The sequence below is a fragment of the Phoenix dactylifera genome, chromosome 11 (assembly GCF_051530095.1).
Source record: "Phoenix dactylifera cultivar Ajwa chromosome 11, Ajwa_hap1_PhDact_Kaust_v1.1, whole genome shotgun sequence".
Classification (NCBI taxonomy): domain Eukaryota; kingdom Viridiplantae; phylum Streptophyta; class Magnoliopsida; order Arecales; family Arecaceae; genus Phoenix; species Phoenix dactylifera.
The window spans coordinates 26403908-26419516 of NC_143200.1; the positions used below are offsets into that span (position 1 = coordinate 26403908).

At 38.2% G+C, this 15609-nt stretch overlaps 1 protein-coding gene across 1 annotated transcript; it reads right to left on the reverse strand.

The window, feature by feature from the left end:
• Positions 1-2535: 2535 nt before the first annotated feature.
• LOC103702318 (glycerophosphodiester phosphodiesterase GDPDL3-like) lies at positions 2536-15609 on the reverse strand. Its single transcript, XM_008784686.6, has 9 exons — positions 15221-15609; positions 12939-13232; positions 11499-11614; positions 10887-11388; positions 9613-9651; positions 9212-9499; positions 7441-7580; positions 3724-4207; positions 2536-3031 (listed from the first exon to the last, which is right to left on the reverse strand). Exons 1-9 carry the CDS (start codon positions 15357-15359, stop codon positions 2730-2732), a joined length of 2304 nt encoding a protein of 767 aa, XP_008782908.2. The 5' UTR covers positions 15360-15609; the 3' UTR covers positions 2536-2729.

A 15609-nucleotide genomic window follows, 5' to 3' on the forward strand; every position in this document is an offset into this window, starting at 1 on the left:
GGAGAATGGTGGCAACCAATAACGCAGAGTAAGTTGAGAAGATACGATTGCGACTTTCATTCTGGATACAAAATTCCTTCGTAGAGTTGGCATTGCTTTTGGTATTTGAACTCATGTAATAGCCACAAAAAGAAAGTATAAAAGCCAAAAAGCAAAAGGAGATAAAAGGATGAAAATGAAGTTCTTTGCTTAATGCCGCAAGTGTTTAAACAAAAAGAACCAGAGCTTAAAGCATCATGAGGTTTGTGAAAATACTGGCATATATTCTACTGGCAGTTAATCAACAATCAAAACCATCCAAGGTAAGCTTTAAAGGTTTCTTGGCTATCTAGGTTCCCTTAGAGAAAGGAAGATAGGTGGAGGATGGCATTGTGGTGGATTAGGAATGAGAAGAATGTGAGAGGAGTGAGTGATTTAGTCTATCTTTTTTTTTTGAGTAAATTACAAAAATTTTCTTGTGGTTTAAGTTTAAATAGTTTGTAAAACCTACACTTACACCCAGTTCAATTAACGAATCCGTTTACCTCATGTGAAAAATCAAAATTGCCCTAGAATGATGAATAAATTACCAAAACTCTTGAGATTATGGGTAAACTATACTTAATAGTTTGAAAAACCTACACTCATCCCTCTGAGGTTGATTTTTATCCAACACTTTAATCCATAACTTAACAAAAATCTTAGCCAAATAGTTAACTTAAATGGAACCTAAATAACATCCATCCAAGGAGGAGAACAACCATAAGGCATCATGGTCTGGCGCTCGATCTTAATGAATTATCAGAAAATAACCATGTACCAAAAAAAAAAAGCAATCTAGATCTCTTAGGCAAGTAGATATCTCTAAACTTTTCTGCTGCAGAAAACTAGCATCAAGAGTTTTGTCGCTTGAGTCAGCATATTCATGGTCTAAGCCAGACCACGGAACTGCAACTAATGTACTCTTCAAAAAGAAGAGTTCTCATACATATATTGATTTGGATCCTTTTGATGATAGGTTGCTAGAACTATCATAGTTCCATATGTAGACATAGAAATTTTTATCCACAACCACGATATTACAAGTTGAACTTATAATCAACAAATAATACATAGGCATCTCCGATCTCTATGACGTGGTGGACGAAAAAGCAAAAACAAAACCTTATCAAGAAGGACACTTGTTGCTAGATGCTGGTTAGGAATGATGCTCATCGCCAGATGCCGGTTGAGAAAGAAACTTGTTGTTGGTCGTTTGTCAGGAAGAGATGCTCATGGCGGGTGGCAAAGGCAGAAAGAAACCCCAATTGCTCAATCTCAAAGAAAAAAAAAGATTTCGAAGACAGAAGATTTCGAAGAGATCCGAAAGTCAAAAAAGTGAGAGGAGCCTTATTTTCTTATAGAGATAATTTTGATTTTTTAAGTGTAATAAACGTAAACCTCGAAGAGGTTTTTGTAAGATTATTTTGGTCGTTTTAAAAAAAAAAAAAAATTGGACATGGCATTTAGGTCTGACCTAACCCAGCTTGTAACCCCAGGATCCGACTTAAGCCCGATCCCTCACCCAACTTCAGCCGATTTCAGCACGCTCCCCTCCTCTCATCCAAGCACTGAAACCCTAAACCCCTCACCCTCCCGATGGATCTCCACGGCCCCCACCATGGCGACCATAGACGAGACCAGTGGCCCCCTCCGGTCTCTCAAAACAGCCGTGGCTATTGCTTCCATGGCGAGTTAGCACACACGACCTCATCATCGCTGCATCAACAACGGCAACTTCGGTAGTTGCTAGGCCTTCAACTTTGCCGCCCAGCTCCGATCATAGTAGCATTTCGCCACCAGCTCGACGACTTCAACAGCCTCCAATCCTTCCTTTGCTCCCACGACCTCATCAATACTGATTATATCAACTAAGTCTCCATCGTCAACAATGCCGCCATCACCATCGTCGAGGGCCGCAAATAAGAGAGCCGGCGTTGGAGAGGAAGAAGCAACTGTCCCGACAAGGATTTTGTTTGGGAAGGGGACAGTGGGTGAAATATTTAGGGTCAAGATATGAGTGTGGTAGGCTTCTTAGGTTCAGGCCGAGTAGGATCATGTTTTTTTTTTGGTCAAAGTGTAGGATCATGTTCGTCCTTTGACAAGCCTAATTATCCATGAACAACAATGCCACAATTTTAAATTGGACCGTCTATTTAAACATGGCAACGTATTCAGCAAAAAAAAATAAAAAAATTCTATCTGGAGCCCAAACACTAGAATCTGAGCTAGATTTTGTCGCATCCAATTTCTATAAAATTATCGGTCCAACCCTATAAAAATATCCAAACAAACCTTAAATATTATTCTCATGTTGGCAATATCTTCACCATCAGGTTTAGTATTTACTACAGAAACTCCAACGTCCAAGCATCAACCTCATCGGAGGCAGTTTGTATATAAGAGAACCCGGTGCGCTTATTTCATCGACGCAAGCCATATATGCTCGACCTAGAAAAACATTCATACGTCATATATCCAAACAATACCTATATAACCATTCACAAAACCATTAAATTTGTGAAACGAATATATTCTTTTGCTTCATATTCGGGCGATACAGAACATAAGGAGAACCAGCAGAAAGTAATCAAAAAATACCAAAAGGAAAAAAGAATTGCCGGCAAGAACTTATATAACAGGATGGGTAGCTTGATTCTGCGACGGCTAAGTCCTTCGATGCTGTGCTCAAAATGGCCGTGCGTTACATCTTAAATAAGCACAAAAAATCCACATAGCATCGCCAAAGATACGACAACCGAGGCAGCGATAGATCGTGGTGGCTCACCCGAAGGCTGTGAAGCAGGAGCCCCTGCATTCTCTCCAGCGCCGGCCGATGGCCTACCTGAAGCAGGCATTAGAGGTGGCTCCACCACATCAGAAGCTTCCAGGACCGGCATGGGAGCGAGTGCAGGTGGCAGTGCCTCAGGAGTCATCAGTCCCAGCAGGCCTCCGACTTGAACTGGAAGCATATAATTTGGTGCTTTATCGCCCAATTTTGAACAAGCATTTCCTGCACAAACCCAAGCACCTCTTAGTTCAAGATGAAATGAAAACAGAAAGCCCATATGGCGCAGTTGATGCAAAACCATCATCAGGCATTTGCACTCTTTCAGATTACATGTTACTCGTACCATCATAGTATGAAACCATTTGATTTTTTTAGGCAATAAACACATAACAGGGAGCTCGTTGGGTTGCGAGGACTGAGAACCCTTGTATCGAATAATGTTCTAAATAAAATTAGTAAGTCATATGCAAATAACTTCATGATGTCTGCACTGGAATTCAGTGATAGTTTTTGCTAGGAGAAGCATCACAGAGAGCACCGTAAATAAATACAGATCGGTGCTATCCAAATATGGAGAAGACTACATACATATATAAACCTATCTGCATACAAATTTACGTACTGTATGTAATTGCGTATCACAAAGTCAAGGCACATTTGATGCCATCTAAGGAGACCGATAGTATAGAGAAAGGGATCATATCAACAGCATTCTCTAGTAGGGTTTTAAGTTATCAACAGAATTTCTGATCTACATGGGTGCAAGCCTTTTTAGCCCCTAGATTAGTAGCAAGACTAGACAAATATTTTTATCCATCTTATGTTCCATAAGTACAACCATACCTACAATTGCAGATAAGAACACAAATTCAAACAAAAAAAAAATGAAGACATAGTGAACAAGCAATACTTACTTTTGTATGCTGCAGCTGTCCCTGGAAAATCGGTGATGATGCCATCTACATAAGCTCCCTGAACATATTGATTGATCTCTACTATTGGATCTGAGAAGAAGTCCCACGGTTGAGACACAAACTCATTCATCAACAGATATACATATACATTCAGGCCAGCAGACTTCAACTTGTTCACAAGTTCAGTTTGCTCGATAACAAACTGCTGGCTTTCAGGAAATATGGATTGCTTGCTGACAGCCACTGAATGAGCAAACTGCTTGATGTCCGCTACTGAGGAAGGTGCAGCAGCTCTAATGGATTCATCAACCATGTAAACAAGCTTATATTTCGTTTGCTCCTTGAATTTGACCAGAACTGAGCTATTTGAGGACTGAATCATAACTTCCTGAACAGTTTGATTGTTGTAAGCTGAATCTTTTAATGCCTTGATAACACCATCTGTGACACTATATCCTAGTTTCTCTGCAAGAAATGCAGCATTCTGTGGCAATAAAAGCAACAAAGATCATCAATGATATATAAGGCTCAAATGCATCTAGTGAAGATCATTACAGCAAACAATCAAATTCTCCAGATTTTTCCATAAACACAGATTTCCAATGCTTGGTAAACAGCCAGTATGATGAGATAAAGTTGCAGAATTTAGAAGATGTTAACAACACTATTAGCATGCCTTTGGTATTTCAGTTTCCAGGAAATCAGGGACTAGAAGATTTTTGTTGAAAGCTTTACGTGGCTCTCTAAAAGTGCACGACCAAAGTTGGTGTCTACTATAATCAGGTTCCTCATAGAATTCTTCAGAAGCCATGACCTGATACACCTCGCTTTCTAAAATCCTGAAATTTAACACAAAACTAGGATTTTTGTCTGGTGCCCTATGTGACTGTTTGAGAGAGCATGATGACTAAAGATGGTATTGCTTTCTATTAGCTTGCCCATGGAACTCATTATATGTCATGTCCTAGTAAATTTTACCTATCTAAAAATCTGATTCTGGTAATGATTTAATCTTGCAGCCTAACTTCCAGAGGCAATAAACTTAGTCGGGCATCCAATTTTAGTGCTCTTTTTTCGAAATTTGGGTAACTTCTGGAGATATATATGGGTACCACAACCCTCAAGGGGTTCACCACATCCCCTTAAAATGGGGTTTCGATGATGTTCAAGTCTTGAAACGGATTGGTTAAACTAAAACTTTGCTTTTCAAGCAAGATTGATCACACATATCTGCCAATCCAGGAGGAATTAGGAGACACAACAGAAGGCAATGCTCATGTAAGAGTCGAGATCTAGTTCCAGGATAATTTTGGTTTTGATGAGATTTTCTTGCTAGTCACTTTTAAAAAACTGTAACCTATTTTCACTAGAAAAGGAATCTGACCTGAATTTGAGGATGCAGACCTCACTAATATAAATGAAAAATGTTCTAGTCAGTTTTATTATCCATGTTATGAAAGCAAAAGAAGGCTAATAAACACGGTTACCATCATGTTGTGATAACCTTTAAATTCTAAGCTTACTCTGGCTGAGTTAAAGTCAGAGGAAATCTCAGCATAGCCATTAACCATCTTGTTTATTATACAATTTAGAAAAAAGAAAATTGAGGGCCATATTTGAAATTCTTGCTAATGATATATATGCAGCTTTCATTCTTTGACTGATATAAGCCATTCAGAGGGCCACATGATATGGTAATGTTAATTTTTCCTTGATGTCATTTAATTACTGGGACATGTATACAGATTTTTTTTTCATTTTAAAGGATCATATTTGTGCAGCTCAGATTTATGAATGGATGTACATGTAAATTTCAGACTTTCAAGGAGTACTTTTACTTTAGGAGAGGTAAATAAGCAAGTAAGCACTTTTCAGGAGGTATACATGCAAAATTGCTAATACTTCATACAAGTCTTGACAGTCATGTTAAATACCTAGTTCTTATGGAAAGTTCGATTTCCTTTCCTGTAAAATTCTGAATTCAAGCAATGCACATCCATGAGATGCCAAAGGCATCAATCTTGGGATTTGACCTTGGACTGCATGCTTGACCCAGTCTGATTCTTGGCCTACATAGACAAAGAATGGTTCAAGCCCTACTTCACAGCTGCACGCTTCAGAACACAAGCACCATATTGCAAGCATTCTGCCACTTCGTGGATCACAAAAGAGAAGATAGGATCTTGATTTGTTAAGGACCAAGAGAAATGGGATCCATTGCTAGGTTGTGAAATGGTTTAGATTGAGTATATGGTTAATCCATTTGCACCAATGATTGGTTTCACGGTGGCTCGAACAAAAGAATTACACATACATGTTTTGTGTTCCTTATGCTACCCACTTGTGAGGTTCTAAAGTGGGGCAGTGCAAAGTATATGCTTGCTTTGTATAGCAGAGAGATGAAATCAGAATAGCTAAAACCAGCCCTAGTGCAACAATGGCCTATGGGACTGCCTTTATAAGCATATAGCAGAGATCTGAAATGAGTAGCTAAAACCAGCCCCAGTGCAACATGGCCTATGCTTAGAAGGGACTTAGGTATATTGTGATGAACCACGATGAAAACACATCTACATTTTAACACAGTGCATGGAAATGTACATGAGTACAAACAAATGCATGTGAAGATGTATAGAGATGCACATATGTAATGTATGTATGTGTATTTATGCAAGGATACCTCCATACGGACCAGGATTTGTAGTAAAAAACAACATGTCCTGGGCATGTGCCATGAACATGATACTAAGATGGATGGACTTGAGGTCATCCGAATTTTCTTAAACTAATTATAATAATAGAAAATGCACTACCCTTTTCCTGGTTCCCTTCTATTGTTTCTCTCCCAAGGCCTGAACCAAGGATGTGGAATTATAAAAGGGAGTATTTAAAAGTGAATGGTCAGACAGAGACAGAGGGCTTGGAGCTTTGGGTTATCTTGATTCATAAGTTCGTCACGCCTATGATGAATTATTCTCAACTTCTGAAATTTTGGTGTTCACATCAAGTAATTACAGTTTTCTACAAAAATTGGATATCACAGAACCTTGATGCAGCTGACAGTATTGTCATAACAGTAATACATAAAATAAAACAAAATAAGACAGTAAAATGAAAAAGTAGTTCTAAAGGTGGTAATAGGGCGATCATGGTTACTTTCTGGTTGGGTCAATTGACATAATAACATTACATCTTGACCAATACCCGACCTAGCCCGACATTACATCAAAACCCTTTAAATCATAACCACTCAGGTCGACCCCCCCCCTGAGCCAACCACCAACACATAACCTACTCCATTCTTTACAACCAAATCCCAAAGGCCTAAACCAACCTAACCTAGCCTGCCTGGCCCAAATCTTACAACTTTTGCTGACTTGAATCCGAGGTGAACTAAACAACTAGTATCAAAAGGAGATGCACCACTCTTAAAATCCTTATCTCAGGGTCATGATTGAACCTAAACCCTGCTGTCCTGACCCTTCTAACTTGAATCAAGTCAAAGCCCTGACCCATGCCCAGCCCGTTTAACATGCAGTCAAACCAAAAAACCCTGGCACAAACCCAGCCCAATCAAAAACAGGTCAAAGTTTTTAGGCCAGATCAGCTTTTCTGACCCTTAAATAAAAAGAAACTTGGATGCAGCTGGCAATAACCAGTAGTGTTCAGGTGTATTTCATTAATATTGAACATGAAATATCATGCAGATAATATTACCTCTATGCTGATCAAAACTCCAGATAGAGCCTTGTCCTTCGCAAAATCCAGAAAATCAGATAACCTCATAAATTTTCCTGCATTTTTATATCGAGGGTTCCGGTGCAATTGGTACTTTATTTCTGGGCTTGATATGGTGGCTGCAATAGACAGAGAGAACAGCTATTATTGAAAAATTCTTTAAAAAAAGGGAAAGAATTACTTATGTCATATCTAAGGACAGTCTTTATAGAAACAAAAATTTTACAATTTCCAAATATGAGATGAAGGGAACCACAAAACCAGACTTGAAACATAAAGACTTAGTGGATGATAAGTCGAAAAAGATAATGCTTTCTAGAACGTGAAGAACTGGTTCCATCTCGTCAAGATCGAGTTTTGATTCTTCTGAATTCTTTTGTCTAGTTGAAGAGTGAATGACTAGCAGCAGAACACATCAGGAAATAGTACTCCATCAAGCCTCTAGCAAGACTTCTTCCACATTGAGATTTGGAAGCTCAGTCGTTTGCATCCCCAACCCCTTCCAAATGGAGGAGGTTTTAGGTTGGAACACCGGGAGATTTCCAAGGGCGGGACAGAAGTAATTCTTTGTCATTTCTTTCTGCTTGCTAATATACAAGTTATTATGCCTTATTTGTCATCGAATTCAAGGGTTCAAGGGCAGATCCGGATCTGCCTTTGGCACCTCATGTTGGAAAAGACACAACTAGGATTTGTATTGGCAGTCTAGAGACTTATGTATTATGGTCCTCTTCTTTTACATATAATTGGTGGAAATCGCTCTTGGACTATTCTAGCACATCAACATTGTCACACAGTAGGTGAAGCAAGTTAAAAAATATGTGCCTTCATAATCTTGGTTGTATTGTTTTGGTTCATATATGCAAAAATCACAGCAATGTTCTTGTTAGTCACAACAAACTAGTTCGATTATAGTGACAAACCTCATGCCCCTGATTTGCATTATATGTTCTATTATTTTCAAAACCAGTGGTGTAAGTATTGATATAGATGTTCATGCATGTGAAATGCCCGTTGTTTATTCAAAAAAGAGCATTTGATGGATGGCGATGGTCCCATAAATTGAAATAGATTTGATATCCTCACCATTTTTAGTTTATATATTATTTGTTCGCCATTTATTAGAGTGCACCCGCGGGGTGCAGAGTGTATCTATTTAATACGACATTCAAGAAACTCACATGTCATGACTGTCGGACATGTAGTTGAAGTCTGAAATACATTTCTTTTTTTTTTCCTTGTAATTTCTTTCTTTCCTTAGACTCTCTTGTTTGAGCATCCCTGCTTCCCTTCTCATCTGAGATAATGTTGAATGCCCACTTTGGATAGAAGGACATCTTGGGGAGTTTGCTTATATAATATAATAGAATAAAAGTATATTGTTCTCTTCTTGATTAGATATATGCGAAGCCTATTACCCTTCCAAGTTGTGATATTGTTGACATAAATTAGGCAAACAAAAATAATCTACAAAGAGCCTCTTTACTGTTGACAAGCTATTAAGAGTGAACTTGTGAATTTTCCTAGAAAAGACAGAAGCAAACATAATAGACGAGGTTATAAGCATTTTCCTAGTGAAACTTAACAATGCAGCACTAAATAAGCTTGCAAGTTTATGAGATAATCCAACAACAGTGAAGTATTCTTCTTCATATATTTCTATTCTAGCTATGTCACCACTCTTTTCCCTCACGAACTGCGAAGAGTTTAAGCATATAATCAGCAAGCCAAAAGGAAAGCATCAACTTACGTTTCAAGTTCTTTGAAATATCTTCCCATGTTAAGTTAAGGGTAAAAATCCCAGGACCATCCTGAATTTCTGGGATAACAGAAGAAAGAGAACTGAAAGGCGATGTTGTGACTGTAGTAACATCAATGAGGTTTATAGAGCTCATGCATATAAGCGTGCCATCTTGTGTCACTTGAACAGGACAATCGATAAAATCTGCACCATCTTTAACAGCTTGTTGATAAGCCAGATCGGTACAATCAGCATACATTCCACTAGCTCCATTGTGTGAGAAAACTACAGGTTTTCCTGAAGCACATATTAAGTGTAAGAATATAGGCAGAGTATGGCAATGTTGAAGCATACAGTGACAGAAAGTCCTCAAAACTAGATGTTAAGGAAATAGATAAAAGTTCACCTACCATGTTCAGAGCTGTTTGCTTTTGTCTGAGAAAAGCAACCTGCAAGAATAATGAAGTGCATCAACATTAGAAATGAGATCTACTATAATTAAAGCACATATTGTAGAGATCTTATCATCAATTATAAAGTATAATCAATCAAAACTATATAAATTCCAAAAATTTATGACTGAACATCACAAAAGCCAGATAAGAAGATGAGGAAGTAAAAGAAAGCAAGTTTGGAACAGACAAAAACAAAAGTTTCAAAAATTCACCCTACTTATAGTCTGTCTTACTTCAGTTTGCCTCTAAATGAGTGGCTCAAACAACTTCAACTATACATAACAAGTCTCTAACATCATAAGCCGATAGCGTCAATTATGATTTCTGAATTTAACCAATTTCCAGTATAGAATATTTTATGTGCATTAGAAATGAACTATAATACTGCCCTGTTACATATTAGTCTGGGTGAGTTTGCTTAATCTCCTGCTGCTTGCGTTGCTAGTCAAATTTTTCTACTCCTCTTGCTAGAGTTCTAGTGTTGATTGGTTGTGTATAAGGATCGCATGGGGCCTTGATCCTACTGTTCATAAAAAATTCCTTTTCTCCTCGCCAATAAAAAAATTACGAGCATCTATATTTTCAAGCTTCGCATGAAGTATAACTTTTTGTGTGGTAGTAAAAAGTACGAAAAGCTGTCACAGTTTTCGATCAAAAGGAAATCAGTGGTCAAAAGTCAGAAACACATTTCACATGAAAATCTATATTGGTTTAATGTCATGCTCTTTTTTTATGAAATTAATATGAATTTTCTTATTTGAGAAATGAAGTTTATAACAGGACAAAACAGATCAAATACATGTTCTGGCTTTAGAAGGGACATCTTGGTAACCATGTTCAGAAAATAGCACAAAAAATAAGTTAAGACACCATAACAATTTCAAATAAATTACATATCCTTGTATAAAACTATCTCCATATTATGTTAAAACAAAAAAGCCATCATAATTGAGATAGCACTTGGTATATTTGAGAAACATCCAAGTAACACTAGTTCTAGCAATCACCGAGCAACAATACATCAAAAATCAAGTGATTTGTGGAAGGTACTAAAGATAGCATTGGCCACTAAAAGCATGGTTTGATCATCATGGAATTATCTTTATTATCTTACTATGAAAAAAGCATTTTAGAGGGTCGGGAATCTAAGTTTCCATAGAACCATTTCAATAAAAGGATATTGGTTTGAGCAGCACTATCAAACATGTGCATGAAACAAATTACATCACCTATGGCCTCTGATGCAGTTATAGGGAAGTCCGTCAGAACACCATCAACAGAGAAGATCCCATTGTCAATGAAAGAAAGATATTCAGCTAATGGATCATAGCTGTAATTATAGCTAAATTGTGCATCATTTGCAAAGCCCGAAGCATATACTTCCAGTCCTTCTTTATGGGCATCAAGGACAACAGAGGTGTAAGGCTGTAAATAGAGATCAGACGTTACAGGCCAAATATATTGCTTTGGAACGAGAATTCCCGAGGCAAATGTCTTGATAAAGGTGAGATTTTTTAATAGTGCACCATATGTCTGGTTTGTAGAGGGTTCAATGGTGGCTTCATCAAGGAAGCGGAAAATGAACTTTGTTTTGGTTCTTTTGAATGTTCCGGCTATGCTGCTAAGAAAAATCACTTCTGGCGATGAGACATAGCTCAGAATAACACGCTTTGATAGAGAAAGAAGATAGCTTCTCATACTCAAATTATGCTGCCTGTAGAACATATCATGCTGCAATATGAGAGGCAACAAATAAATTTTTAATTAGTAAGAAACTTAAGTTATCAGAACAAGAAAGAGTGCTAGAGCACACAATGCAAGCAACATTACCGACAACAGACCTGTATATTCAACCAAAGGGCTGGTGGCCTAACTTGTTTCTGCACATCTTCAACAGCAAGGATAGGAAACAAGCTAGCGTCAAATTTATCCGTTCGAGAAAAAACACCTTGAATTACTGCTCAGGTTGTGAAAACTGTCAGAATATTAGTCAAACAAGTTTAAAAGTGCAGACAGATAATTTTGTTAACATGCAAAAGATTTAGCTCCTCAGTTTGCTAAACCGCATATAGCAAGACAAACATAACATAAGCAATAGCAAATAAACTCAAACTTCCAAATTTCTATTATATGACAAACAGGAAATAAAAATGAAATGATGCTACAAGACAAACATCAAAACCAAGATAAATCAAATTTTACCAGAATTGCAGATCTAAACTTCTTCCCATTAGTCTATGCACAAATTTCTCTTAAATATACAAATCCATCACCACCAACCCATTGTAGGATGTAAGCCAGCCCAGTTAGAAGTGGGTTGTGTCTTGCTATAACTAAAGGTTTTGCATCTGCTGTACATGGCAATTGCCTCTATATGTGCCCATCCCCGATGGCATACTGTTGTATTGCAACACAAAAATGGACAAAACATGCTCACAACTTACAGGCATGATGCAACAGTGCAAACCACTGTACAGATTGCTATAACTAAAGGTTTTGCATCTGCTGTACATCCCCGATGGCATACTGTTGTCTTGCTATAACTAAAGGTTTTGCATCTGCTGTACATGGCAATTGCCTCTATATGTGCCCATCCCCGATGGCATACTGTTGTATTGCAACACAAAAATGGACAAAACATGCTCACAACTTACAGGCATGATGCAACAGTGCAAACCACTGTACAGATTGCCAGTTCAGAGTTTCATGCCTACCCTTAGGGAATACCTTACATTAGTCTAAGGTGTTAAGTGGAAAAGAATATCATATGAAAAATACCTTACTTTAGCCTAAAATGCCTTGTGTCCTGATTTTTGAACATTCCAATACGAAACTATTATTCTAGTGCAGCATAGTTAGCACAGCTACATACCATTAATAGTAAAAATAAAAGGTAGACAGGCATAAAATATGTTATTTCCAACTAACTTAGTGATTTGCACAAGTTAACATCCAGGGTAAGGCATTGTGCACTAACAGAAAGCATCGTCAAACCACCATGTCTACAGTAAATTGATAAGTTGCACACATCTATAAATCTGAGAAGTTTCCGCCAACTAACTTAGTGATTGGCATTCCTATAAGTGCATAAACAGGAAAAAAAACTACAAATAGATTTTATTTTCTTTTTCTTCTTTTTCTTTTGGTTCTTCGGGTGGGGTTACAATCTTTAAAAAAATGCAATTATTAGTATCCATCATAATACATGAACTTCCCTTTCTTTTTCCAACTTTTACATGGAAGAGGAGCAAATGAATAACTTTTCAGCAGTTTTAACTTACATGAAACTTGTGATAAGTCTTTAATACTGTAGTCCACAGAAAACCACCCTGATGTAGGAACTCCATTGACAAGGTAATTCTTTTCCCCCTGTGAATAAACCACCTGAATATTCGTACCATTATTAATTGTAAGTTCTGGTAGACAGATGCCAACACCATCTTTTGTCAACCGCACATCGCACCATGAGATTGTATCAGATGAACCAGCAATATAAGTAAGTTTGTAAGCAGCATCACTTGAGTCAGGAAATATCCCCGAAAAACCACCTTTTGCTATTACTACTGGGGCATTACCTGCATTATGGAAAGTGAATTTGTTAGATTTCCATAAAACAAAGAAGAGATTACAGTTCAACCCCTAACAAGGTGATTAATTTCAATTTCTTAAAAATTCAATACAGTTAGGTGAATTCACTAAAGCCTGAGGTCAAAGCCAATTTAAATAACGCCATTTGATTAGAAGAACAGAACTTATTTAGGGAAGAGATAAACCTGGTCGCTGATTGGATAGGAAAATTTTATCCGCACTCCATCTGACAGATGGATAAAAAAGGTCATAACGGTTTTTCCAATATTGTTTTCTTTCGATCAGTCTACCTCAGTAATTCTTGAAAGTTATAAAAATAATAATAAAATCATACAAGACTAGCAAATTAATCCATTTAATCTCAAAATTTGTCTTGAGAGAAGCATTGTACCACACCCGAAGCAACAGAATTGCTAAACTACCTTTATTCAAATTTGACCATTGATTTAATAAAAGTTATCTTTAATTACTAAACAATTGAAAATGGTGGGAGTGCCACCTCTCATCTCATCAAGGGAATGAAATGCAAATGTACAAATGAAGGAAAGAGAAGATGTACAAGATGAGAGAGGAGGATACGGTGAAAGAAGTACAAGAGGCAAGCTAACAGCCCACACAGAAAAAAGCCGAAGGACCTAAATTGCCATTACAACACAACATTCCCAACCCCCTATCCCCTCCCCCCAACCCTGCTAAGTGCAGACCGGTCCAACCAGCAAAACAGGCATCTTACTTCCCTGGAGCACATCCTGCCCATTCTCTCACCATCCTCACCCCCCCCCCCCCCCCCTCTTCTCTCCCAACCCGATGCCAAAGTTAGTGAACTGTACTCAGGAAACCTTTATCGATGCTCGAGTATTTTCCAAAAAGAGCTCAAACTGGTGGGCAAGCTCGGAACAAATGGTTGACCATCCTCACCCTAGTTCTTGCATAGCAGACTGATAAGCACCAACCATCCCCTTCGGTGCAAAATTATCCCCCGTTAGGAGTCTGTCTTCACCAAGAGCCAGAAGAAAACTTCAATTTTTAATTGGGCAACACCATTCCATAGACTCTTTGGTACGGGACACAGCAGGCTGCCATTATCTAAAAACCTGTATAACGAGCTAACAGAGAATACCACCTTGGAATCCCAACTCCAAGATACCAATCCAGTGAATGAGAGTTTTCAACAAGGAAGGTCAGTAACCGGGAAGGTTCCTTGAGTTGAGCATCATTCAAGATTAAACCATTAATTTTCTCAAAAAATTATTAAATCATTTAAATCTTTTAAGAATCTCTTAGCTCCTCAACATATATACAAAACAGCCTGTTGATCAGGGATATCTACATAATATGTCATCCCCCTGATGACCTATAATTGGAAAAGATGGAACTGGTAAACGTTAATATTTTGACCGATCATCAACATCCTATAACATTATTTGATGCGTTCACGGCCAAAATAATGAGAAAAAAAACACAAGAAAATGGTAACTACAAGCAAATTAACGCAATCAGTATGATGAGATAAACTCATGCTAACTATATATAGAATCCAAATGAGATCAACTCTTTGAAACCAGCATTGCCCTCAAATATAGCTGAAACCTCCGACTGACTCTACTAAAACAAATCTCTCGTAGGGGATGCATGCCCCAAAAAATTCCACTTTGCACAGGCCCACTCCACACCTTTGCTCATAAACCCTATAACTCATTTCTTGAATTCTTGCTCAACTGTTTTCTTTAAAAAGCCACATCAGAGACATAGATAAACGCCTTGACTTCTAGTAAGTGGCAACCCATCAACAAGAATAGCAACCTAAGCAAATTAAAAGAAAAGAGTTCGTAAAGAAAAAACAACTCTCTCTTTCTCTCTGCACCCACTTATCTAAATCAAACTAAACGACCCATCCAAGAACAAAATCAGAAGAAAAAAAAATCAGAGAACAACATGAAAGAAAAGAAAAATAGTGGGGGACAGCGACTAGTACCAGTCAAGGTTTGCCAAGGGCTCTTGGGGGTCTGAGCGGTGACCGGACCCGGATGATCCAGCGAAAGCAGTAGGAGGAGGAAAGCAGCAAGGCAGGAGGAGGAGGAGAAGAGCAACCCCCCGAATCCACTTCCCCACATTGTCACACCAATCCAAGCGCCAAGATCCCACCTTTACCGAACCACAGCCCAAAAGAAGCGATCTTTAAGCTCGGTTCCGAAGAAGAGAGGCAAGAAGAGGAGATTTGAGCTGAGATTTGAGAGCTGAGATGAAAAAGAGAGGACGAGTGCGAAAAGGGGGTCAGGGGAAGGTGGTGGGGTTGGACTCCAGCTGGGTTCTTGCAACACCGGAACCCGTGTTGGCTTATTCGTTGCCTTCTAGATTCTGGGT

What these genes read in the sequence shown, in the direction of transcription:
- LOC103702318 (XM_008784686.6), bottom strand. Translation starts at nt 15,359, where the DNA reads ATGTGGGGAAGTGGATTCGGGGGGTTGCTCTTCTCCTCCTCCTCCTGC. An exon ending in CCCTTGGCAAACCTTGACTG is followed by an intron (nt 13,233 to 15,220) that starts GTACTAGTCGCT and finishes TCCATAATGCAG; the next exon opens with GTAATGCCCCAGTAGTAATA. An exon ending in AACTGCATCAGAGGCCATAG is followed by an intron (nt 9,652 to 10,886) that starts GTGATGTAATTT and finishes TTATTCTTGCAG; the next exon opens with GTTGCTTTTCTCAGACAAAA.